Genomic DNA, 27454 nt, shown 5'->3' on the forward strand with positions numbered 1-27454 from the left:
TTTCCCCCACACTATACTCTTTCCTTCTGATCTTGAAAGGCTGATGACTGCTTCTATGCTCTCTTTTTGCAGTGCTTTCTTAGCTATTTTGTCTACCTTTTCGTTTCCTATAATGCCCATATGTGCTGGGACCCACATAAATATAACCTCATCACCTTTATTCTTGAATAGATAGACATAACGTCATAAAAAAGCTCCTGATGATTCTTAACTATGCCGGTCTTGAGACTCTGCAGTACAGAGACAGAGTCGCTGCAAATTAAAGTTTTGTTTACCTTAGAATATTCAATCCATTCTAATGCCATCAAAATGGCAAACAGCTCGACAGCATCTACACTTAAGTGATCTGAAGTTCTCCTGCTCATTTCACTCTTCTGGCTGGGAACTACAATTGCAGCACCTGTAACTCCTGTTATTGGGTCTTTTGATCCATCTGTAAAAATGTGCTTAAAATTAATGTATTTCTGGTTCACATGTCTATAAAATCCACTCACCAAATCAACTTGATGTGAAAGCAAGTCAGGCCAAAATGCTGCTTTCAAATAAAAACACCCACCAGGGTTGCCATGTCGTTTCAAAAATATCCTGTAACACATCATCTACCACAGTTTTTAATTAAAATTGTTTAAGATATTGCAAAACAAGATTTTCAGTCCAATCCAATTCTAGGAATATGTTAATCCTTTACCTAGGGAGTGTTGGGGGGGGTCATTAGGAAAATGGTTTAAAAACTAACCCAATTTCAGAGGACTTGGCAACCAAATACTGTTTTCCTTACAATCACGTGATTTACAAGACTTGCGTCGTTATGTAAGCCAAGCCATTTTGGCATGCATGTTCTGTTCTGTATCTGTTCTGCAATTTTGAGTCTATTCTGATAATTATGAGTGGTCGTTATATATGTATTGTCATAATATATCAGCAATGCTCTTTGGCATAGTCATTAATAAAGTCTACACACGCCTGATAAAACAAATACACAGGGTGCTTCTCAAATAATGGCATACATCATTATAAAGCTGCATATCTAGGCTGAGCTCGTCTAATTTCATTATGTAATGCAAGACCAAAAAAAAAAAAAAATTTTTTTTATTACTGTGTGTAATGTAAACCAAAGCGAGGCCACAAACAGTACGTGTACTGCATTAATCGAAAGCCAGTTAATACACAACATTTCAATAGAATGTAGCCTATTCTTCAAATCACAATTCTAATAGTATTCTAATATAATCACTTATCACGTAGCCATGCCTTACCAGACTGTCTCATTCTAGCGTTTAATGCTGAGCAGGACTCCAGTCTTGACGCCTCAGAAGAACTTGACATAGAATGCATCCTTCCATTTGAGAAGCATCCACTTCCATCCATCTTTCCCACAAGTGATTTATAAAATGTACCATTATGGCAAGCTGTTTAGTTTTGACAAGTCAACATTTCAATTCCAGATATGTTTTGACTCATCATAATTATGACTAGTCATAAAATACACTAAAAATATCTGCAATGCTCTTTTGCCTAATCATATATGAAGTTTATTTGCAAAAAGAGATAACTAAGTTTTTTTTTTAATTTTCAAAAATCATGTTTTTTATTATGTTATCATGTTTTTATTGTGTTAGTTAGCTGTTTTTTTTAAAGTTATTTTTAACCTAGTCAAAATAACCCAACTGCAGTTTGACTGAGATTAATTGGAATGCACAATGAAAAAACATGATTTCTGAGAATTGTTAAATCTGTTTTTGCAAATTAACTCTTCATATAAAGACTATACATGGCTGTAAAAATGTCAACATTTTGAGATATTAAAAAGTTATCCAAGATAAATCATGATAAATCATGTTTTTAACAATTAATGCAATATTAAAACCAACCTTGATACATTTTTATCTTGTTTTATACATATATTTTTGATAGGTGACCTGTTGCTTGAAATGTCATCATGGTGGCTTACAGCCTCACAGCACTGCCAATGTTTTGGAAATACTTTTGTACCCCTCGCGTGATTGGTATCTCAATGACATACTACAACATCCTTTGTAAGCTCTTTGTGGGTTTTGTTTTCCTATGAAAACCACGTGACTGCTTCAGTATCTGTTGCAAAATGATCATGCCCCAGCACTTTTTTCTTTGCTCTGATAATACTCATTATCATTCATAAGGCCCACTTGAACCTTCAGAGGTGTCACACACGGAGGCGGAACGTGCCCCCTCAGATTTTGCCCCAGTGGATTTTGAATGCAGCTTCCAAAAGATTTTTAAAAAATAGGCAAATAATATTATTTTTTCAGTGCAGCATGTCACCAGCTTCTGCGTTCGCACTTTGCTGTCACTGAGCCAGAAGCATTTTTACAGCGCTGTGCATTATAACCAACCGCTGCTTTCTGGCCAGGGACATGCACAGACATTCTTTTGGTGTTATTGTAATATATAACACTTCAAAATCAACAAAAACCTTCACACTAAACTGAAAAGGGCAGTTGGTGCTAATGTCAAATGTATGCAAATTAGCACATTTTAATTACAAATTTTAGACATTTTAAGGGCATTTTAATGCCTGATTAGCATATCAATGTGGCGATTTTAATTACTCCATTAAGTTAGCCTGTATGTAGTCTTTTGTTCATCACCACTCACCTCAACTGGAAAGGTAGGGAGGGCTTCACTTCTGTGGCACTCTGCCTGCCTGTGATGTGCGTGCCGATCAATGTGTGCTACACTGCTGTGCTGCGGAGACACGGAGAGACGCGGAGGGGAGAAAGGCATCGGAACTCGACAGTCTCAACATTTCTCAACACAACATGAAATTTAGATTTTTTTATTTGTTTGACAGGGAAAGCTGTGCGCAAACAGAAACACACACCTGCACACATATATTAATATATATATATATATATATATATAAAAAACCCTCCCCAGAAAAAGGGCACTTTCTCTCGAGGAAGAAAAAGGGCAGGTGCTCAAGCCCCCTTTGATGTCTATGTGTGCACATGCCTGCTCTGGCGAATTCTCTCATCAGAAACAACAAAGTGCAGATGTGTGTACAATGCAAGTAAGATATTCATTTCACAGTGTCAACAGCTTCAATGATTATAATGGGAGTTTTTGAGAGTGCCTGATCTCTGGCTAGACTGAAGTTAGTGAAAATGTTCTTTGATAAAGAAAATGTTCTTCTCTCTCTTTCTGTACAATGATATAATAGTGATATAATTAAAAACATGTTTGTGCATTTTCTTGTGTCTGTTTTCTTGTTTGGTGTTAGACAGAGAAGAAATAATTTGCTTTAATAGGCCACATGGTAAGAATTACCATACATAAGACTTTCTGGACTGTAACGTATATCACAAAGAAATCAATTTAGCTAGTGTTTCAAGAAGGAGGCCCAGTCTGTTCGTTTGTAAACTGGACAGCAGCGATGACTGCAAATTATATTCTGTTGCCAGTAAATACAGTTATTGACCACTAGGGGGCCTTAGTGCACTTCCAAGAGAGAATTTCTGAAATGACTCTCAGGTTCAAATGGTTTAGAAATGACTCCAAGGCTCCTTTTTGTCCAAGGCTATATTCAAAGGCACTTATATCTATGCTGATATGTACCTCTGGAACCTGTGTTGTAATAAAAATACAAATACAAATACATGCAATAAAACATTAAATGTTAGAATAATGCTGTACATCTTTATTTTTAGAGTTTTCTGTTGGAATGTTAATTAATTATGATTGTAAACTAAACACAAATAATTAAAGACATATTAGGTCGTTCTTGGAAGTTTGCTAAGGACTCCTAGTGGTCAAGGGCTTGAGAACTACCACAAAAGTAAAGAAATGATAAACATCCATTGAAGATCTACTAATCTTACAATGACTTCCATTCACTGATGGACAGAAACAGGATATGAAAAAAGTTACAGGATGTCACACTTAAGTGTGAGATGAAGAACAGCTGAAGCTTCTTATAAATAACTTGTCAGTTCTTGCTAGAGGTGAAAATAATTACTTTAACTACAGATTTATCTATGCCAATGTTATTTTAGTATCACAGAGATATTAATAATTTGAATCAGTTTTTATTTTTAGGTTTTCTGTTTTCATTTGAATTTTAATTAAAGTTTTATTAATTTAGCTGTATATTTAATGAGAGAATTTTTTTTTAAGTTTATTTGAGTTTTCACAGATATATAGATGCATTTAATATCAATCTTGTTATTTCATGCACGGATAGTATTGTATTTAATATTTGCATATTTCAAATTGACAGTACAATTTCACAGTATATATATATATATATATATATATATTTATATGTGTGTGTGTGTGTGTGTGTGTGTGTGTGTGCATCTCAAAAAATTTGAATATCGTGAAAGTTAATTTTTTTGGTTACTTATTTCAAAAAGTGAAACTTTTATATATTCTAGATTCATCACATGTAAAGTAAAACATTTCAAAAGTTTTGTTGTTGTTGTTTTAATTTTGATGAATAGAGCTTACGACTCATGAAATCCAGTATCTTAAAATATTAGAATATTTCCTAAGATTAATCAAAAAAGGGATTTGCAAAACAGAAAAGTTCAAGTTCTTTAAAGTATGTTCATTTCTGCACTCAATATTGGTCAGGGCTCCTTTAGCACAAACTCCAGCATCAGTGAGGTGTGGCATGGAAGCGATCAGCCTGTGGCACTGCTGAGGCACTATTGAGCTTCAGCTTGTCTGGATTGTTGGAGCCACTGTTTCTCATCTTTTTCTTGAAAATATCCCATAAATCCCATATGGGGTTCAGGTCAGGCATGTTGGCTTGCCAATCAAGCACAGTCATATCATAGTTAGCAAACCGCTTGGAAGTGGTTTTGGCACTGTGGGCAGGTGGAAAAGGAAATCAGTTTCTCCATAAAGCTTGTTAGCAGATGGAAGCATAAAGTGCTCCATCATCTCCTGGTAGACAGCTACATTGACTTTGGACTTGATAAAACAGAATGGACCAACACCAGCAGACGTCACAGGTCTGCCCAAATCATCACTGACTTCAGAAACTTCACACTGGGCTTCAAGCAGCTTGGATTATGTGCCTCTCCAGTCTTCCTCCAGATTCCAGACCTTGATTTCCAAATGAAATGCTAAATTTACTTTTATCTGAAAAGAGGACTTTGGACCACTGAGCAACAGTCCAGATCTTTTTTCTCCTTAGCCCAGGTAAGATGCTTCAGACATTGTTTCTGTTTCAGAAGTGGCTTGGTAGCCCTTTTCCTGAAGACGTCTGAGCGTGGTGACTCTTGATGCATTGACTCCAGCTTCAGTCCACTCCTTGTGAAGCTCTCCCAAGTATTTGAATCGGCTTTGCTTAACAGTATTCCCAAGCTTGCGGTCATCCCTGTTGCTTGTGCACTTTTTCCTACCCAATTTCTTCCTTCGAGTCAACTTTGCATTTAATATGCTTTGATACAGCACTCTGTGAACAGCCACTCATTCAGTAATGACCTTCTGTGACTTACCCTCTTTGTGGAGGGTGTCAATGATCGTCTTCTGGACCAATGCCAAGTCAGCAGTCTTCCCCATTATTGTGGTTTCAAAGAACAAGAGATACCCAGAATTTATTCTGTAGGGATGGTCATTTAATGAAACTCAAATGTAAATATTCTAATATTTTGAGATATTGGATTTTTGACTTTCACGAGCTGTAAGCTCTAATCATCAAAATTAAAACAAAAAAACTTTTGAAATGTTTTACTTTATATGTAATGAATCTTGAATATATGAAAGCTTCACTTTTTGAAATGTTACAACCAAATATATATATATATATATGTGTGTGTGTGTGTGTGTGTGTGTGTGTATGTGTGTATGTGTGTGACACACACTCACAAACTGACATCAACCACAAACATCCTGTTCAAGCTGATTTTCTACCCAACAGATCAAAGCACATCTTTGTACAGGTGTAAATAAATGACATAAGAGTAGGTTTTATTTTGACTTACAAACTAGTCTATACTTGTGTTTTATCTGCATTTGGGCCACGGGCCTTCAAAGCTTTAAAATCCTCAGGCTTTGTTTGTACAGTATAGAGAGTTTGTTATTAACAAATTTTTTTATATTTACATATGTACAGAAATGTCTGTGCTCTCACATCAGTCCCAAAGAGGAAATATTTATGTTTTTTATGTATTTTTCATTTGTAAGATATATACATTGTATTGATAAAACTTACAGGTATGTCAAATATTTACAATATATGTTATTTAAAGCAGTACTACAAACAACAATGCTGTACAAACATGGTGACACTGTACATTATTCTCCCCTTCAGTTATGAAATTGATGCAGCTATGTTCTGAATCATGTTTCTATGGTTTTAGAAAGATACTTACAGAAGTTTGCTATAGAGTGCTGCAGTGATGATGTGTTTTTGTAGGCCAGCATCACTCTGGCTATAAACAACTACACCCCAGTCGCAAGAGCTCTCTGTCACCATCACTAAGTTTGAGCTGGTGGTCTCACTCGGTCTCACATTAGACACATTTTTACTGTTGCTACTGTCTTTCTTGTCAACACTCTTGGAATTTATGGGAATAAATAAATTTCAATGCACCAAAATTCAGGTCCTGATGTAAGCTGGATCTTGTACATAGATTGAAGATCATCTTTAAACGACGACAGGCGCATACACTACATTATCTTCCTCTTTAACTTTCTGTAAAAAAACAAGAATCGCAAAAACATACTTTATGTGATTTATTACACTGAAATGGGCTAATTTTGTACAGTGATGTAAAGAAATAACTCTTGTGTGTGACTATGTATGTACCTATACAGTAGGTGTCCACAAAACTGGCCTGGAATGTACAGTATCAAACGATCCATAAGTAAATAAGTTCAAAAATATTATTGCTACTCATCTAAAGCATTTGCACAGTGATGTCATCAGCTGACACAGGAAATATATGTCAAAATGCCTCGTGTTGAGCACTATAGGAGATAATGACGAATGTCCTTTTAATAGACATGGGCATTATGGGATATGAGGCGCTTTCTCTCTGATTGATGATGTTATGGCTTTTATAAATGTGTGTGTGTGTAATAGTGTGTGATGTATGCGATCAATTATTATATAGACAAAAACACAAGCGCAGGCCAATCTAACCCCCTGATATGATACAGAGATACAACATACAGTATAATAGGAATAAATGATCTTACCGCTTTCTGTGCTTTTCTTGTACCAGGAGAGAGTCACATTCACCACATTCACCACTGAACACAGCAATGAACAATTCTGCTGTGATGATGATGATGATGATGAAGAAGAAGAACAGTTTGTTACAGAGTTACTGCTGATGACAGGAACAGACAGATTAGCTAAAAAGAAAAACACGACAGAATAAACAGAAATGTGGATAATGGTGTCTGATCAAACATATATTTTTTTTATTTTGCAGTATAAATTTGTAAAAAAAAAAAAAAAGCTTTCTACTCACCATAGACATAAACACTGAATGTTTTTGATGACCGTTTAGCTCCGCTTATCTCTAGTTTGTAAAGTCCAGCGTGTTCAGATGTGGTGTTTGTGATGGTCAGAGATCCAGTTTGGTTGTCCAGCTTCAGTCTGTCTCTGAATCTCCCATCAGGAACATCAGATGTGTTGAAGATTCCAGGATATCTCCTGATTTGAGCTATCAGAGACATTTTCACTCCAAATTTCCACAGTATGTCATCGTCTTCAAGTATTTCAGTGTCATCAGTGTTCAGAGTGACAGAATCTCCCTCCATCACTGATATATATATATATAAAATGGGCTCATGTCTCTTTGTCGCTGATGGTATGACCTAGGCTTTTCAACCTCTACGTCATCTGGTGGTCAAAATAAATCCTGTCTTTTTCTTCAGTACCAGATATGGGTGTAATGGCAGGGGCAAGGCCAGAAATGTTTAAGTAGGTGGGCCTACATAAAATCGGGTGGACAAGGTGTATCCTATGAAAACTGCAAATGAAATTGCCAACAGAAAATACAGCAAAGATTCAATACACAGTACTTCTAAAGCATTGATTAACATTACTTTTAATATCAACATTCACTAATTATTCAAATGAAAAGTTAGCCTACCTGTTAACATTTGTACCTGTGCTAAAAAAAAAGGTGTATTTTTATTAACTAACATTTACAAAGATTCATTACTACTGTAACAAATGTATTTCTGATTGTTAATTTTAGTTAATGGATTACCTTACGTTAACTAAAGTTTAGTGTAAAGCATTACTTTAGTCTGAGATAACAGGGTTTTGCAAATGATCTCATAAAGTTCCTCTGTCAGTTTGCGTTCAAATGAGAATTAACGTAGACCTTATGTAGCTGTCGCAGAAAAGGTGGAATTTCAGTCATTTATTTTGTGAAAAGGTATTTAGTTCACAAATGGTGTGGAATGTATTATGAATGTTCATTTGAAAATTGTATTTGAGTATCATAAAACTGGGTAATAGGGACACCTACAGGTTAAATATGTGTAACGTTAGTTGAATTTATCACGTGATAGCTAGCCATGCATTAGATCCACAAAGAAAAGCACACTGGGAGCTGTCGTCCGATTGTAAAATTATCTGTTAGAAGGAAAGCGTACATATAAATGTCGATTTCCGATTAGAAGGCACACTCGGTATCACTAGCATAGCCAGGAATTACAATAGCCCAGAGAAAATCGGGTGGGCCTAGCCTAAAATATATCTGTTATCAAAATAGGCCAACACAACTAACAGTTACACCTGCTTGAATTTACATCACCGTTTAATCAGAGCATAAGCCTGCATGTCATCATAAGCAGTGTTAAGAAAATAACGATAAGAACAGCATGAGCACGGCGGCCACACCACACACACGCGCATCTGACATACGCAACACAACACCATCATCAAATCAGCAGGACAGTAGTAATGGACAGTATGCAAAACCCATGCTTGGTCATAGTCTGGCTCAGCGGCCACATAAACCACATTAAATAAATAACAGTGACTAGGCAACTAACGTTAGGAAAATGTAGATTTTTATACCTGTACACGGTTGTGCAGGGGAGGTAGCCTTTAGAGAATGGAGCGCTGCTGGTGATGGAGAAATATGTGAATTAAAGTTAGCACTCTCGCGGAAAAAGTACAAAACGGACTCATAGAAGTAACGTGACGTGCCAGGAAAACCTTAATATGGACAAAGGCATGTATAATGGCATCCAGCGGTCTCTGCTGTAGCTAAGGGGCTGTTCGCAAACTTATCTTCATCATTATATGGCAAACAAGAAAAAGCAACAACACAATTTATTTTATAGATAAAGTATTGTGATTACTGCAACAGAATTAACAATGATTAGGCTACCTTCTGAAGCAACTGACTGGGTGGGCCCGACTGACAGCTACGCGACTACTGAGGGGGCACGTGCCCCCTCACTTTGAATGGTCATGAGTCATGACGCCTCTGGCTAAAGTACAAGATTATGAGATACATTATGAATGTGAATGCTTGGCTAAAGAGATGTGTCTTTAATCTAGATTTAAACAGAGAGAGTGTGTCTGAACCCCAAATGTTATCAGGAAGGCTATTCCAGAGTTTGGGAGCCAAATGTGCTCTACCTCCTTTAGTGGACTTTGCTATCCTAGGTACTACCAAAAGTCCAGAGTTTTGCGACTTTAAGGAGCGTGATGGATTGAAGCGTGGTAGAAGACTAGGTACGCAGGAGCTAAACCACTGAGGGCCTTATAAGTAATTAGTAATATTTTGTTACTGATACGGAACTTAATGGGAAGCCAGTGCAGAGACTGTAAAATTGGGGTAATATGATCATATTTTCTTGACCTGATATTGTGCATTGCCACGGCTCAAGCATGAATCTAATGTTTAGAGGAGTATGTTTGACAACTTCATTATGTTTACAGTCTGTTTTGGATCAGTTTGATCATGTAAGTATCATAAATGACCCCTTGTGTTTAATAACAAAACAAAGAATGATTAGTAATTGTCTCCAGTTGGCCTGATTAGCTAAGCCCTCCATGAAAACACAAAACAAGCCCTATAGTTAATAATAAAAAAACACATATTAAAGAGGTACAGTACAGCATGATTTGTAGATTATATTTAATAGATTACACTTTGTATAAACATTTGTGATTTGTTTGTACAAGGTATGATTACATGCTTAGCCTGTGTATTCATTGCATTTGCAGTATGACCAGAATGTGTCACCATTTGTGTTTATGTATTTTGTGTATACCTCACATGTATTTCTGGACTACCGTGTGCATTTCTGGATCTGTGTTGTGTTTCTGGCAGTGTGGTAGGTTATAATACTGTTTTCACTCTTTATGTGGCTCATTAGCAGGAGTGCAATCTCTTTTCAGGCTAGACGACATTATTTTTTAGACAGAATGTACATTAAAACTTGGATCATTTCATGTATGCTATTGATATTGCAAAGGATCTCCATCAAAGGATACAATATCTCTGTGAGGAAGTAATTAAATATTGCATTGTTGTACCAACATGGCAGTGATTTCATTCTGTTTTTCCATAAGACGCAATATATTTCCTTGTTCTCCATCAGTTAAGGATTGTCTTGAAACAGGTGCATCGCTACTACGGTTACAGGGTAGCTGCCCATTAATTGATGCAGTTGACTGTAATGGTGTTATGGACCTTGGTTGTAGCACAGGGTGAAGCTGAGAATTACTATCCTTATTTCTTGCACCTCTTGTCGAATTGTTAACAGGCAGAGACTGTGACTCAACATGTGTGTCAACTTGAACTGATGCAACTGCTATCGAATTGAAGGAGATCAGTCCATCATTTTCCTTTCTTGATTTTCTTACTTCCAAATGTATACTTTGTTCTGATGCAGCAGACCTGTACACATTAACTTTAGCCATAGACACAGCTATTTTAGTTTGAAGATCAATTTTTTCCTTCTTTTTTCTTAAGCGCCCCTCTTCCTCTTCCACAGCATGCTTCTGTTGCAGCATTTGCTGACTGGCTAATAAAGCCACTTCAGCTTCAGCTTGAAGACGAGCAGATGGCGTAGATGATCTACTAGATCGTGAACCAGAAGAAAGAAAAATAATATTCATCAAAGATTTTTTCTTTACTGGAAACACTGAAGCTCTTGAGAGATGATGTCACTTTGTTGCATGAGAGTGTGATTCCTTTACTTCCTGCTGAAGAACAAACAAAGCAAAATGAATGGTGTGGCTCAGTTTTACGGTTCAACAAAGGGTTTATAGAAGATCTTATCATTCTATAACATCATTTATTAACATTAAATCGTCCTCCTCCCATTTTCACCTCAAATTGTTGGGGAAACTGTGCCTCCCCTGACGAGCCGCCACTGGAAATTGCAATGGCTTTTGCTGTTGTTTACGGAAGTTCTAAGCAGCCATGCATTAGTATAATTTCTTTCATGTTTTCTCGTACATGCCTTCTCAGTCCTAGCTTTTTAACAGACGGTCTAAAGTAATTTAATAATATTTTCTCCTTCAAAATGTTCATTTTCATTTACACCTTATGATATTGATTCATCTGATAAATGGCCTCATCTGGTGGGCTTGGAAGTTAAAACAGCATCACAACACTTTTCATGTAACTGAAACATAATGCAAAAGTTGTGTCATGTGAAGGTGATAAATATGATATTAACTTCACATAGCCTACAGTATGTACAAAATAAAATGAAAACATTTATTGAGTCGATTTAAAAACTGTAGATTGTTTTCTTAAACTGCTCAAAGGGATGTGATCTGAATGACTCGATACTCATCATTGACAGTAACATTGATGGTCCTTTTGATGCTGAATCTGCTTGTAATGGTCAAAGATCCAGTTTGATTGTCCAGCTTCAGTGTGTCTCTGAATCTCCAGTCAACATATGTTCATGATAAAACTAAGATCTTTATTGATTTAATTGAAGATAATGTCATTGAAATGCCAGTAAATGTCAGTAAATGTTAACTAACTTAGAGTTACACTCACGGGACAGGGGACACTGCTCTTATTTGCAATTGTAAAAGTACATTATATGCATGTGCTTTAAAGCCTTGCTGGTTAAACATTTATGAGCGTGTACAGCTGAAGCTTGCACGCTCTAAAAAGCCAAATAGTCAAGTCAAATAGCACCTGATTACTGGACCAAGTTATCTTTCGCATCTGATTGCACCAATACTGTCAAAAACACATTGTGTTTAAATATAAACACAGTTGGTTATGTCTAAAATGAAAGTAAACAGTTGAGAAAAAAGCAGATGTGTGCCTGTACATTAGATGTGTGCAGGTCTTAAAGTGACAGCAGCCTTTGATAATAGGAAAAAAATACTATTGAAGTCAGGGACCAGCAACTGTTTGGTTACCCACATTCATCAAAATATTTTTTTATGTTCAACAGAAGTAAGAAACTCAATCAAACAACTTGAGAGTGAGTAAATGATGACACAATTTTCATTTTTGGGTGAATTTTGGCTGTTTTTAATTTGTGAGTGTGTTTAAGAGGTCAGTTGTGTGTCCATATGACTAGCATGTGGTTGAAGAGCTTTTAAAATTATTCGATTTTAGTTAAGCTCAGTTATTTCTGATTACAGACTCTAAAATCAGGACAAATAAATGAATCAATTAAAATAATTTTATGGCATCTATCACATTAACATGCAGACCTTTCAAGTTAGTTTTTTTCCATTATAAGAAAGTGGCAATCATAAAGGCTACATATTTAATGTAAAGTAAAAAAAAAATCTTTGCAAAAACATTAAGATATTTCTAAATCTTATTGCGCTATAAGACCCTCACACTTCAGTGTTCAGTAGGCAGTCGAGGAGCTCTTTTAACGGATGATTAGCACAGTTAACAGTCCTTTCCACTGTTCAGCCAAACAGATTTAAATGGAATCAAACATACTTTTTCTGTTCAAGTGCAGACAATAATTTTCATCACAGTGATGGCATTCTGCAATACAAATGAAAACACAATAATTAAATGATATGAAATTACACTAAAATACAGCACAGCTCAACATGCTTTAAATCTGATAAAGACAAGAAATGGAAGGAAACAGATCATGTGAAGTAGTGACACTTTACCTTTAATGCCCCGCAGGCCTTCGTCTTCCTCGCATGAAAATGCAACTTGGCAGTAAAAAGGCAGAATGTTACACTTTACAATTCTACACATAATTCTTACAACAAAGTACAAATAAAAACATTCACTTTTGTACAATTTAACACTTAAGACATTCAGCGGAATCAGCAAACATCTGAAATCTATAGTAAATAACAAATGTCATTGTTCTATCACTAAACACACAATTGTGAAATGTGATTAAAGCACAATTCATATGGCTTGCACAGCAGCCAGTAACATACTGGGATATAATATAAAATAATACATTACACACATTTGGCTTTATTTATTTATTTATTCACTGATACTTAGATCCATGTCTTTCAGTGCAGTTATTACAAGTTCAGTTTCTGAGATTCAGCGTTTCGAGGAGACAATGGTGATATTTCTTGGCTCAACCCTTGCTGGATTTGAACTGCCTTTCTTTAACCGCAGACTTAAGTTAATCTCCAGATCATTTTAAACAAGCATTCTTTTAACATTGCTCAAAGAACTTTGAGAACATCTTGCCAGAACATTAGCTAAAGTTCAGAACCAGCAATACTGGCATAAAGAGATAATCCTGCAATGTTCATGTCTGGATCCCTTTAGCAGCTCTAATAATCCCACCAGCATTACCTACTGGACAAACCTCAAGCACTCTGGTAATGGCTTGCTTTGTTTAAACGTTTGGCATTGCCACACTATTTCTCCATTTGTGATGAGAATTTGAGATAAACATCTTCCCATTTTTTCTCATTTCCTAACTTCCTTTTATGTACTCTTTTAGTGAAACTATTAAAATAATAAATATCAGGCTGTCCTATTAGCCACGAATAGAACGTCAGGGCATCTCATTAACATCATTCATCTGCAGAGTCTCTGTCTTATGCAGTCTCTGAATGAAAATGTGTTTTTTTCCATCTCTGATGTTTGCTGTAATGTATTCTTCATTCTAAAGTAAAGAAAAAAGAAAAAGGCACAAGTGATCTCTTAAATAAGTCGATTATTATCAGTGTTTCTGTATTATGATTTCTGAATGAAAGACAGAGATAAAGCAAACAGATTCACACCACTTGAAGATCTCACAGATCTGAATTAATAGGAAATTCAGATTCTATGCTCATAGTATCTCACCTTGTCATCCTGTGCTGCCTCAGCGTCTGTTTGAACAATAAACACACATTTGTGAAATGTGACTAAAACACAATTCAGATGGCTTTGCACAGCAGACAGTAACAGTCATAGAATATAATGTAAAACAGTATGTTACAAAAATACATATTTGGCATTGTTTGGATACTTATATCCATGTCTTTCAGTGCAGTTACTAAAAGTTCACTTTCTGGGATTCAGAGCTTCAAGGAGACAATGGTGATATTTCTTGGATCAACCCTTGCTGGATTTGAACTGCCTTTCTTTAACCACAGACTTTAAACACACATTATATTAATGTTACTGGAAGAACTTTGAGAGAATCTAGCCGAAACATTAGCTAAAGTTTTGAGAACGTTCCCTGATAGCAAAGCAATGACAAAACAATAACAAACTCTTAATTTGGTCAATTTGAATAACAATACATAACCTTTAAAATATTCTGTTTGCACATTCAATCTCACATTTACATTTTGTTACAGTTACAGTTGTATGTAATACTTGCCGTTTTTTCCTTCGGATGATTTTTTTTTTACACGTATGTAAATCACACAAGCAGCTGCTGCAGCCACGACCAACAGAAAAGCAGCACCACCAATAACAGCAGCATGTATTCCTACTACATCACCTGAAGGTGGACCTGAACCTAGAAAAGCTAAAAACACACAGTCATTATTACTAGAGATCAACTGATAATCAATTTTACCAGTACTTTTGACTGACATCTACACCTTTCTACTTTCAGCAGAAAGTCATATGATATTGATGAATGTGGCCATCTGATGTATATTTATTTATTTGTTTGTTTGTTTATTTATTATTATTAGCAACAGTGGCTTACACAGGGAAACTATGCATTTCTCACAAAAATCTAACAATTGACTACAAAATTTTAAAATTCATAGTGTGACAAAACTCAATGTGACAACTATCTGTTGCTTTGATTTGCACGTGAAGATGATAGATATGATCAACAGTGAAAACAATTGCAGTAGGATTTTTCTAAGGCACTGAATGACTGAATTACACTCACAAGTGACAATAACACTGAAGCTCCTAATGATGCTGAATCTGCTGTTGATGATCAGTAGTTTATAATCTCCAGAGTCTGTGTTTGTGATGTTCATGATGGTCAGTGATCCAGTCTGATGATCCAGCTTCAGTCTGTCTCTGAAACTCTCTTTACACTGATCATCTGTACAGATCTTACTCTGATCTCCAGTGATTTCATCCACGAGAATATCATTAAAATACCATCTCATCAAGTCATTTGGTTTTATTACACCAGGATCTAAAGTAACAGATTCTCCCTCCTTCACTGACTTTCTCTTCATTTCATTTTGTTCAGCAGCAGAAACACCTGAAACACAAACCAACAGCTGCTGGAGGACCTTTTTGTGGACAAAAACAAACAAAAAAAAGCAAAACTACACTGTGGGCAAGAAGGTGATTACGCATGCTTTTTCTTGACTTTAAGTCTGAAAAGCAACATATATCCATGTTTTTGAATTCAAACCCTCATGAAAACAGATAATAAGTGAGGTGAAAAGATGATCAGAAATAGCATTGGAAGTTGTAATCTTTACCAAAACACGGATGTATATTTGTATGAACCAAAACTGTTAGAACTAACAAATCAGTGATTGAAATTGTTTATTTTTGCCGTCATTCAGTTTAATTATGAACACTGAGACAACTCTCCAAATTCCACTATAACAGAGTTAATTGATGATTTATTAATAGTCTAGATGCACTTCCACTGTGTTAAAGTGAAGTGACATGTGGCCAAGTATGGTGACCCATACTCGGAATTAGTACTCTGCATTTATCCCATCCACAGTGCACACACACACCCACCCACCCGGAGCAGTGGACAGCCTTTTTTTTTGCTGCGGCGCCTGGGGAGCAGTTGGGGGTTCGGTGCCTTGCTCAAGGGCACCTCAGTCGTGGTATTGAAGGTGGGAGAGGGCTCTGTCCATTCACCCCCCCCACCTACAATCCCTGCCGGTACGAGACTCGAACCCGCAACCTTTGGGTTACGAGTCCGACTCTCTAACCATTAGGCCACGACTTCCCTGTGTTAAAGGATTTAGTCAACAGATTTTGCAGTGCTGAGCACTTAAACCAGACATATCTGTTGAACACATGATCGAAACACCGAATCAGATGCATTTAAACTGCGCATAAGAGTTTTGTTCATTGTACATTCACTGACTCACAAATGCTCTCATTATAAACTACAAAGTCTGCATCTAAGAGCTAAAAAAATTCTGTTTTGGCAGAGTACTGAAGTAAGAAACCAACAAGGCACACCTTAATCAAATACTTAGGGGGGAGAGGCCTCTCCCCATCCACCCCCCCCACCCCCAATCCCTGCCGGTACGAGACTCGAACCCGCAACCTTTGGGTTACGAGTCCGACTCTCTAACCATTAGGCCACGACTTCCCTGTGTTAAAGGATTTAGTCAACAGATTTTGCAGTGCTGAGCACTTAAACCAGACATATCTGTTGAACACATGATCGAAACACCGAATCAGATGCATTTAAACTGCGCATAAGAGTTTTGTTCATTGTACATTCACTGACTCACAAATGCTCTCATTATAAACTACAAAGTCTGCATCTAAGAGCTAAAAAAATTCTGTTTTGGCAGAGTACTGAAGTAAGAAACCAACAAGGCACACCTTAATCAAATACTTGTGCTGTTTGAGATGCTTTCATATGGCAGATGCATTCCAGAATGACAGCAGGAACAGCAAGTATATGCTAAATTATCATTCCATTGCAATGACTGACATACAGTAGTGCAACATCACTGTTTTGATTTACTGATACATAAATAAGCAATTAATTAATTCAGAAACTTTTCTTTTTTTTTTTTGCATGTGTAGTAAACCTTGTTGACACAGGTTATTTTATGTAGGACCCATTATGCCCTTTTTCAAAGTCTTGATTTTGTTTTTATGCCCAAATGTTCAAAACCTTATTTTTCACATATTTGGCATTGTTGCACACTCTGTTATGTCTCTATGAAGCCCCGCCTTTTGAAAAGCGCAATGTGCTGTGATTGGCCGGCAGGACCAGTGCGTTTTGAGTGTGTTTGGAAAATGTCACGCATAATTCTCAACAATTGTGATTTGTCAGTCTGAGTGTCACTTCTATAGTAAACACAGTATATAAGTTAAGTATAATACATATATGACTCACCACTAACAGCAACATTGAAGATCCTGTCACTGTTGCGGCTGTTCATCAGTAGTTTATAAACTCCAGCATCTGTGGTTCTGATGTTTGTGATGGTCAGATCACCTGTGTGACTGTCCAGCTTCAGTCTGCCTCTGAATCTCTCTTTACACTGTTCATCTGTACAGATCTTACTGTGCTTATAAATTATTTCTGCTATGCGAATGCTATTAAAATACCATCTAATCCTGTCTTGTTGGGTCATTTTAACATCAGTGTGTAGAGCGACTGAATCTCCCTCCATCACTGACACACCATCTGTATCAACACCAAATGCATCTGAAAAAGAAATGAACAGCTCATCACAAGCCATTTTTGGAGTAGTGCTGTAAAAATGGTTTGATTTGCCATTTTGCTCAGCTGTTTTGTCACTAATCCCCTCATTTGCATTTGTATTTAAGTTCTATTGTTTCTGTTCATTATTGTTGGGTCTCCACTTAGGGTGATTGTGGATATGTTTGAATATTAAATATCTCTCATTTTCATCTTCGTTTGTGTTTACACAACCCATATGCGACAACAATGTTTTTCTACAAATCATACAGATTGTGGGTAGAAAAATGTGACTGGTATGTGCATTAAATGCAAACATGTAACACGTGCAAGTAAACACTGATTTAAAAGTAGTGATAAATATAGTATATTATTATTGACCGCTTATAAGGGATGGGAAATCAGTGTTGTTTTTCACAACATTATAACTTTAACTTATTTTATGTGTCTATTCAGAATCTATCACCTTTTTCACAGTATTAATGCCTTTTAGTCAGCGCCTTTAGTTTTGCATATATTTATGGACCTGCTCATGTCAGCTGTACAGCCCATTTCTGATGTGGTCAGTTATCTTAAATTAATTTATTACAGAATGTTAAAATGTAATATGTGACCCTGGACCACAAAACCAGTCGTAAGTAGCACGGGGATATTTGTAGCAATAGCCAACAATACACAGTATGGGTCAAAATTATCGATTTTTTTTCAATGGCAAGAATCATTAGGATATTAAGATATTTTGTAAATGTCCTACTGTAAATATATCAAAATGTAATTTTTGATAAGTTATATGCATTGCTAAGAACTTCATTTGGACAACTTTAAAGGTGATTTTCTCAATATTTAGATTTTTCTTTTTTTTCTTTCTATTTTGCACCCTCAGATTCCAGATTTCCAGATCTCGCCAAATATTGTCCTATCCTAACAAACCATTCGTCAATGGAAAGCTTATTTATTCAGCTTTCAGGAAAATGGACCCTTATGACTGGTTTTGGGATCCAGGGTCACATATATTACATAAGATATCAAATAAAGATCCTTGCCCAAACGTTTGTGGTTGGTTAAAGCCATATCAAGCCACAGTGACATTTTTTCAATCGGTGCTACATGACTAAAATACAGAGGAAAAGGGTGGAGCAGCCCTTTTGCCAAAAATGTGTGGAACTTTCACACCCATTAGCGGCTGGGCTTGATCAGCCAGTTTGAGGCATACAAAAATAATAATAATAATAATAATAATAATAATAATAATGTTAATAAAACCTTGTTACCTCAGTAAGAGAAGGAATACAACATGGCGAAAGAGTAAATATTGTTCATTCAATTTCATGTGCATAAAGTTGATAGAAATTATATCAATTATAATGTAATAATATAGGTCAATCTGCAATAGAAAATGCACGGAATGACTAAATGACACTCACCAGTGACAGTAACACTGAAACTCCTACTGATGTTGAATCTGCTGCTGTTGATCTTCAGTTCATAAGCTCCAGAGTCTGTGATTCTGGTGTTCGTGATGGTCAGAAATCCAGTCTGATGATCCAGCTTCAGTCTGTCTCTGAATCTCTCATCACACTGAACATCTGTACAGATCTTACTCTGATCTCCAGTGATTTCAGCGATGAGAGAGTCATTAAAATACCACATTAGAACATCATTTGGGTGTTTTATTACACCAGGATCTAAACTGACAGATTCTCCCTCCTTTTTCTTCATTTGGTCTAGCTGAGCAGCAGAAATGGCTGAAATACAAACCAACATCTGTCAAAACTAACAGCTTACCAAAGGTATTTTATTTTTAAATCAAACTGAACTGTTTAATGACTCAGACCTTAACTCTACAAACTGTTCTTGAATTCATTTCTCAGTACTGAATATCACCACAATAAATGTTATACAAACACCATTAACCATTCACTTAATGACTTACCACTGACAGAAACACCAAAGATTATTTCACTGTTATGGCTATTGATTAGTAGTTTATAAAGTCCAGAGTCTGTGATTCTGGTGTCTGTGATGGTCAGAGATCCAGTCTGATGATCCAGCTTCAGTCTGTCTCTGAATCTCTCATCACACTGATCATCTGTACAGATCTTACTCTGATCTCCAGTGATTTCTGCTATACGATCGACATGAAAATACCATTTCATTCTTTCTTGTTGGGATTTAATAAGTCCAGTGTATAGAGTGACAGAATCTCCCTCCATCACTGACAATGGCACTACATCTGGACCATCAGATGCAACTGAAGAAGAAATAACAGACTGTAAGTGGAGAAATATGTCTCAAAATATAATACATGCATGACACAAAATAAAACCGAATAAGAACATGGCTGATTTACACATTCACCGTGAGCCTCATGGATGATCGATCTACTTTTTATGAACATTATATATTCATGAAATATGTTTGAGTATTATTATGAATATTAGTCCTTTAATTGGTTTCCTCAAACATTAATCTTAAAACGCCACTAGTTTTTGTCTCCGCACAATATATTGTCATGTCTAAAAATATAACAATATGTAATCCTATACGCTAGCTAATTAAAACAATAAAAAAAATACATTTCTGTCGAGTGTAAAGTGACCAAATCCGATACAAAAATGAAACTGCATAACATCGCTTTTTTTTGTTATAGGCTACTATAAGGCAAATTATGTCTTACCAGGCACGAAGAATGCACTCAATATGATGCACAAAATAAAGATCTTCATTTTTAATGAATGCAGATAATGTGGAAATAAAAAGTGTTTTGTCGCTAAAAGGCCAATTCACACCTGTAGTGCTGTAGCCTATGTTCCTACTACCTACGTAAATTCTCAGATGTCCCGGTAACACACTGATCAGAAAAAACACGACTAACTTGTCTGTGCAGCGTGTGGTGGGACGTCCCGTGTAAAGTGAAAGTAGCCTAAGGCTAACCGAAGTTATTAAAAAAATTAAAATAAAATACAAGGCAAACGAGGCAAAGTCCTTCAATGTTAAATGTGTTTTGTAAAAGCCTTTTATTTAGCATATGGGAACAGAAAATAAAACACACTACCTTTTTTCCTTTAATACAGAAATGCCAATGAAGCATCAATTGCAGAAAAGAAAACAAGAATAAAGTTTTTCTTGATTGATAGGCTATTTTCTTATTCTCTAACTAATCACTTTGATGGCATTTATTTCTTTCAATTAGAATAAAATGTTATAAAAAAAAGAAAAGTTTTTTACCACATGATGGCGCAATCGAAGCCGTTGTAAAGTACACCTTTTTTTTCCTTTATTGAATCACTCAAATTCAACACTTCAAAGTAGCCAGGGGGTGGTTGTAAAGTACACCTGTGACGTAACAAGATGAGTATTACTGCGTCATTGTGTCTGTGTTGCTGCAGAACTTCATTGATTGATGGTACTGCTTGTCAAATTTTTTGTGCACTCATTTTATAAAGGTAAATGCAGCATGTGATATAATCAATAATGTCACGAATTCGGTCCATGGACTTCTGTTTATTCACCACCAGAGGTCACTCTTTCCATTACATTGACTCTCGCACAACCCCATCTGATATCTCGCACAACCCCATCTGATATCCCATCATTCATTGCATGGTTTGCACACTGCACTGATTGCACTCATTGCACACAGCTGTTTCTTATCACCTCACTCACTACATAACACTCACTCAAACTGCCATTCTCGGCTGAGTATTGTTTAGCCTGTACCCCTTGCCTGTTTTTGAGGTTTCTGATCTTTGCCTGTTTTCCTGGATTTTTCCCTCTCGTCTCGCCCCTGTGATTCTGTCTGCCGATCAGTGACCTACGCTAGCCCTAGGACTATTCTTGTGTTTTTGCCCGCCATATACCTGTTTTTTGCCATGGTTCGACCCTGCCTGTTATACCACGTCTCTTTAATAAAAGCTTGCAGATGGATCCACACGTCTCACGTCTCGTCAGCCCCGTTACAAATAAGCTCCAAGAAGCGTGATTTACAGTGATGTTAGAGCAGCTAAGGATCATTGTAGACATAACTCGTAGCTGTTTTAAATCACTGTAAACCACTGTTAATTATGCAATCTAAGAGAAAAGCCTCAGTGCTTCATTTTGCCATCGCTATCATTTTGTTTCTTCTTATTGACTTTTATAACAACGATCTCGACAATTTTAACAATTAAGTCAATGTTGAAATACTTAAAGGGTTGGTTGACAGTTTTTTTTATAGGCTTGATTGTGTTTATGGGGTGCAGTCTAACATGTGTAAAAGCATTTTTCACATAATTTACCTTTATTCCACACCTCTCTGTCCCTTCTCCTCTGAATGCACTGATAATTTCCTGCTTTTATGAAGCCCCTCCCTCAGAAATACATGATGGGCTCTGATTGATTAGCTGGCCCAGTGTGTTGTGATTGGCTAAACTGCCTCTAGCGCGAGTCTAAATGTCCCGCCCCTCAACATAACGGCATGTTCCCGGAGGCGGGGTTTATGTAAAATTCTGGGTTCTTGACGTAATAGACCCGGGAAGTAACTCGTTATTGTCCCTTACCAGTTGTTTTTGTAGGCATTAAACTGCCAGAATTTTAAAAGACGATATCTCCGTTTGCATTGAACTTTCAGCATCGTAACTTTGCAGATATTGTTTATGATCACACAGCAACATCACAGACTAACTAACATTAAAAAAGTGAAACCGCAATCAACCAACCCTTTAAGACAATATGTGCACACAATCAACTATACAGTTTTCTCTTGTAACCTTGAGGTAAATTCAGTAATGAATGATTAGTAAGAACCCAGTTCAGACAGGTTTTCATCAATTCATTTCATTTGATTGTAAATCTGTTCTGTGTAGGAGGGAAGTCAGACTGTGACTGTGAGGCTCATAACTGCAGCACAGGAAGAAGCCCTTCACCTACTAAATAAACACAGATGAAACAAAACTGCCACTGATGCACAAGATATTTGTCCACCAAACAGATCAAATCATTTCTGATGAAAACCGACCACAGCAACTTTCAGTTTGATTCAGATGTTGAGCTGCTCGTGCCATACCTCAGTTATAAGACTGGCGATAATATCAGATTATCTTTGTCATTTGCAACAACTGAATGATTATAAAACATTTTAATATCCATAAGATTTGAAACATCTTAAACTCAAGTTGTCTAATACAATATACACACAATTTTACACTTTTCTAACACAGTTTTCTAAAACAGTCAGAAAACTACCTTTCACTGAAATGATACCAATGTTTTAAATTTTTCCACTATCAAAAACAAGTCTTAAGAGCCAGAAAAACATTTATATGTTATATTTATACTCAAAACACACATTCACGGTGTGCATGTGAGGAGGGCCAAACTCTGTCGTGGGAGGATTCACATCAGATTGATTTTTATCAGCAGATAGTCTTATTATTACATCAGACTTTTGACTGAACAATTGAAGACAATGTTTCAGACACTTGGTTTGTTCTGTTTGTGTAGTTGGCATCTGATTGGTAAGTTACGAACACATTTTTATGGCCTGAATTCTTCCAGTTTTACAGTAATAGCGCTTCTGCTGCTGTTTTTAGCGAGCCTGTTTTAATGCGCCAAATACAAAAATATGAAACTATTGAAAATGTCAATTGACTTGTCCTGTAACTGCACATAGTTATATTACTCTACAAGCAGATAAAACACATTAAAGATCAAATGACTGGTTCACATTGTCTGTTCATGTATATCACATTTCTTTTGTGTCTCTGATCCTATTCTTCAGTTCATGTTTAAAGGTTACATACAACATCTGATTTCAGGCTTTATAAACCATCAGGAGTCTTAATCTGTGACAAAACATGTTCTCCAGGTGTGTTTGGTGAGTCAGTGTCAGTGATGGAGGGAGATACTGTCACTCTAAACACTGATGTTACTGAAATACATGAAGATGACAACATACTGTGGAATTTTGTACCTGTAAAGTCTCTGATAGCTGAAATCAGTAGAGATGTTGGAATCTTCTACACATCTGATGGTCCTGATGAGAGATTCAGAAACAGACTGAAGCTGGACGATCAAACTGGATCTCTGACCATCACAAACATCACAACTCAACATGCTGGAGACTATGAAATAAAGATAAGTGGAGCAAAACTGACATCAAAAACATTCAATGTTTCTGTCTATGGTGAGTACAGCTCATTTGTTCAAGCTTACACGTTCCTGTTTTATTAAAGGAATATTTGGGGTTTATCTTATTCGACTGCGTTTGCGGTTTAAAGTTGATTAACACAAACACAAACATTGAGCTTAATGTATACAGAAGTATGAATATTCCTTTAACTACATATTGAAATGTTTAATCATTTTATAGTTTTAGATGACATGCTCTGTTATTTCTGTTCATTCTCTTGTTTTCCAGCTCATCTGCCCACTCCTGACATTATCAGAGACTGTTCATCATCTTCATCATATTGTTCATTGTTGTGTTCAGTGGTGAATGTGGGTCATGTGACTCTCTCCTGGTACAAAGGAAACAGTTTATTGTCCAGCATCAGTGTGTCTGATCTCAGCATCAGTCTCTCTCTACCTCTGGAGGTGGAATATCAGGATAACAACACCTACAGCTGTGTGCTCAACAATCCCATCAGCAACCAGACCACACATCTCAACATCACTCAACTCTGTCACACTTGTTCAGGTATGCTGGTGTTAATTTTATCAGTGATTAAGCTGATCTATCAAGTTATACAGTCCTGTTGTTTCATAGTGTTTCTTGTCATGCAAACAGATTCAATCACTCTAATGGCTCATTTTGCTCATTACAGATCAGGGTGTACCTTTATTTTACATAGTGCTGATTTCTGCTGCCGCTGGGTTGGTTTTAGCTACAGTCGTGATGTGCTGCATCTGCTGGAAATGTAGAAAAACAGGTCAGCAGAACACGCAATTAATCTGTACAAATATTTATCTTTTTTTAAGACTGAAATTTTGATATAATACTGTAACTGTTGTTTTAACACATCTGCATTATTGTTAATGCAGTCCGGACACAAGAGGATGAAAGAACTGAATCAGCATTGTTTAAACCAACAACACGAAAAAGAGTAAGTCATTTTTTGAACAGTAGGTGGCACTGTGCTAAAACTGCTCATGTACCCTCAGGTCATGCTTGCTATAACACATACCAAGTTTGGTCTGCATCCGCTAATACATTGCAGAGATATAGCCTCACACCCATTTTTGCATGAACTTTGTAAAAATCTTAACTGTGCTTTATGAGAACGGTTTGATCTATCAAGAATATTTAAAACGTTTTTTTTTTTGGCAGAATGGTCTGAAGATGATCTGTGCCTATTTCGCTGAAAATTGGACAAACTGTCTAGGAAGATTTCGAAAAAGTAGATTTTTCTGAAAATTCTAAATTGCGGAAAATCTTGATCCGCAGAATGCTAATTTGGCCTGTTGGTGGCAGTCCAGAGTTTAAGTTAGAGACTCTTAATTTTCTATGGTTAATGTTGAGACTGTCCTCTATTTGTGTGCCAACTTTCATAACTTCCCCCACAAGCTGTTCTATGGGCTGCCATAGACTTCACTAATGGGAAAAAAACTGTTTGTTATTCTCAAATAACCCATGCAAAGCTTTATACAATTAGTTTGTCAGTGAAAAGAAAGTATGACACAAAGCTGTTCAGCATGTTACCTGTTCTGAAGTCTGGTCTTGAGCTGCAGCTGCTCTGCGGTTCATGATTATCTGAGGGGAAATGCAGCTTTAGCGGTCATTGGTTGATTTGTAGACGTGCTGCAAGGACAAGTATATTTGGTGTTGCTTTTGTGTAAAAACCATTCTCAGTACAGTGGCTGCCGTGACCAACCTTCAGAGATAAAATGTAACCTTTTTGTTGATTTAACTGCTTAAAAAGTCATGTGATGAACGAGACTGGTATAATTTCCTTTTGCTGCTCTGTTCAGTAGTAGTAGTTTTTCAAAACACAACAAAATTGTCAGTATTTGTAGATTAAGCTTTGCACAGAGAAACCTAAGTTAATGGGCTAATAATTGCTGTCACATCAGCAGATTCCTGATTGAGTTTGTGTTTCCTTTGCAGAAATCAAAGGAGGGGCCTGTGTATGAAAATATTCCTAAAAAATTATGATCAAATAGCCTACTGTATCTACTGGAATTGTTAGAGTTCATGCAAGTTTGTGGATCAGACCTTTTGGATTGCTTCACATATTCTCTGACAGAATGTCTACATTTGTTTTTCTCACCCATATGCACATATTGTTAATATAATAGTTTAAAATGTTGTTGCTCTGTATTAGTGTAATTTAATGATGTGCAAATAGCATCCAGAAACTTAACTAAAATGTTCTGTGATCTCATCATTTGGAAATGTATCTAACTTTCATTATTAAATATTGAACCCACCCTTCACCATGCTCATTGTCTATCAAATACTGCTCTCTGTCACTAGTTTTTTAAATTTTGTTTTATTTGTTTTCAATCTCTCTCTCTCTCTCTTTCTCTCTCTCTTTCTCTCTCTCTCTCTCTCTATCACTCTCTCACTCTCTCTCTCTCACACACACACACACACACACACACACACACACACACCAACACACACAATACGATGGATGTTTTGGCAAATGTAATACAAGCAAATCATCGCTCTCTATTGTCTTAAGCAGAAAACAATTAAAAAACATAAGGCTAGTTTTATCTAATAGAGTGCGCTATAAATAGATGCTTATGTTCCATAGAGGAACTGCTCTGAGTGCTGATGTCTGATTTTTGCGCTGCCTCCCATTGCCTGTTTGAACAATAATAAACTCAGTTAAATTTAGATGACATAAAAACGTCATATTAACATATTATTATATTAGCTATACCAGGGGTAGGCAAGTTCGGTCCTAGAGAGCCGCAGCCCTGCAGAGTTCAGATCCAACCCTGAAAACAAAACTCACCTGCCTATAGCCTTAGTAATCCTGAAGATATTGATTAGCTTGTTCAGGTGTGTTTGATTAGGGACCCTGGTCCTCTGCAGGACTGCGGCTGTCTAGGATCGAACTTGCCTACCCCTGAGCTATACATTCACAAGCTCAGTCACTGGGGCAACTAATGCTGGGAAACTAACCTGGTCCGGGTCAGGCTAACTGTCAGGCTAAGCCTGAGTTCCTCTAACACTGACCAGTAGAAATACAATGATATTACTAACTCTCTCACATACAATTTTTCAACTTTATTAACCACTATCAATCCAAAAATAAAATAATGCAGAAAAAGCTACATAAATAATAAATAAAATAAAATAAATAAATAATAAACTAATTTGAGCTTAGTAATTGACCCTTCACAAAGATCCACCTCAGTTATCGTGACAGATCGCTGTAGCACCTCGGTTCAAGCAGCACAGCTCTTTACTAGTTATAGCACGAATGAACATCAGAAGGTATCTTGTTTTAATCGCGGAAAGCTGTTAATACACACCATTTTTCCAGTTCAAGTCCACTGACATTAATCTACTCTTCTGTCTGGATTGTCGGACAAAATAGCAGATTCGTCATTATGGATAGTCAGATCAAGTGTCAATCGCCCATTAAAAATAGTCCCTTACAGTTACTGCTATCTCAAAAATACACTTACTTGTAAGTTTAAAATTCTACACGAGGCACATTTATTGTCCAACAACAAATACTTTAGC

The 27454-nt window shown here is 36.5% G+C and overlaps 4 protein-coding genes across 4 annotated transcripts in view; 1 reads left to right on the top strand and 3 right to left on the bottom strand.

The window, feature by feature from the left end:
* The window catches only part of LOC107571323 (SLAM family member 9-like), a 32933-nt gene extending 25172 nt beyond the window's left edge, over positions 1-7761 (bottom strand). The window contains exon 1 of the mRNA XM_016257638.1: positions 7467-7761. Within this exon, the coding sequence (XP_016113124.1) occupies positions 7467-7758 (292 nt within the window). The 5' untranslated portion in view covers positions 7759-7761. The remainder of the gene's footprint in view (positions 1-7466) is intronic.
* Positions 7762-12911: 5150 nt separating this feature from the next.
* LOC107571324 (uncharacterized) lies at positions 12912-17815 on the bottom strand. The gene is made up of 5 exons (XM_016257639.1): positions 17754-17815; positions 17467-17636; positions 15292-15618; positions 14241-14266; positions 12912-12950 (listed from the first exon to the last, which is right to left on the bottom strand). Exons 1-5 carry the CDS (start codon positions 17813-17815, stop codon positions 12912-12914), a joined length of 624 nt encoding a protein of 207 aa, XP_016113125.1.
* A 1339-nt stretch (positions 17816-19154) lies between these two features.
* LOC107571325 (uncharacterized) lies at positions 19155-20145 on the bottom strand. Its single transcript, XM_016257640.1, has 4 exons — positions 20134-20145; positions 19709-20045; positions 19200-19520; positions 19155-19159 (listed from the first exon to the last, which is right to left on the bottom strand). The coding sequence occupies exons 1-4, from the start codon at positions 20143-20145 to the stop codon at positions 19155-19157; spliced, it is 675 nt and encodes a 224-aa protein (XP_016113126.1).
* Positions 20146-23221: 3076 nt separating this feature from the next.
* On the top strand, positions 23222-25906 carry LOC107571326 (natural killer cell receptor 2B4-like). The gene is made up of 6 exons (XM_016257642.1): positions 23222-23262; positions 23610-23938; positions 24173-24451; positions 24579-24683; positions 24796-24857; positions 25859-25906. Exons 1-6 carry the CDS (start codon positions 23222-23224, stop codon positions 25904-25906), a joined length of 864 nt encoding a protein of 287 aa, XP_016113128.1.
* Positions 25907-27454: the final 1548 nt, after the last annotated feature.

This window comes from Sinocyclocheilus grahami, unplaced genomic scaffold (assembly GCF_001515645.1).
Source record: "Sinocyclocheilus grahami isolate Dianchi unplaced genomic scaffold, SAMN03320097.WGS_v1.1 scaffold1580.1, whole genome shotgun sequence".
NCBI classification, from domain to species: Eukaryota; Metazoa; Chordata; class Actinopteri; order Cypriniformes; family Cyprinidae; genus Sinocyclocheilus; species Sinocyclocheilus grahami.

Excerpts from the sequence above, each read along its gene's own strand:
- LOC107571324 (XM_016257639.1), bottom strand. The coding sequence starts at position 17,815 with ATGGCTTGTGATGAGCTGTTCATTTCTTTTTCAGATGCATTTGGTGTT. Across the intron at positions 15,619-17,466 it reads CTTCAATGTTGCTGTTAGTG|GTGTTTCTGCTGCTGAACAA; the intron begins GTGAGTCATATA and ends TTTGTGTTTCAG. Across the intron at positions 12,951-14,240 it reads AGGCAGCACAGGATGACAAG|AATGCCATCACTGTGATGAA; the intron begins GTGAGATACTAT and ends TTTGTATTGCAG.
- LOC107571325 (XM_016257640.1), bottom strand. Across the intron at positions 19,521-19,708 it reads CTTTGGTGTTTCTGTCAGTG|CCATTTCTGCTGCTCAGCTA; the intron begins GTAAGTCATTAA and ends TTTGTATTTCAG.
- LOC107571326 (XM_016257642.1), top strand. The coding sequence starts at position 23,222 with ATGTTTCAGACACTTGGTTTGTTCTGTTTGTGTAGTTGGCA. Across the intron at positions 23,263-23,609 it reads TTCTGTTTGTGTAGTTGGCA|ATGTTCTCCAGGTGTGTTTG; the intron begins TCTGATTGGTAA and ends CTGTGACAAAAC. Across the intron at positions 24,452-24,578 it reads ACTCTGTCACACTTGTTCAG|ATCAGGGTGTACCTTTATTT; the intron begins GTATGCTGGTGT and ends TGCTCATTACAG.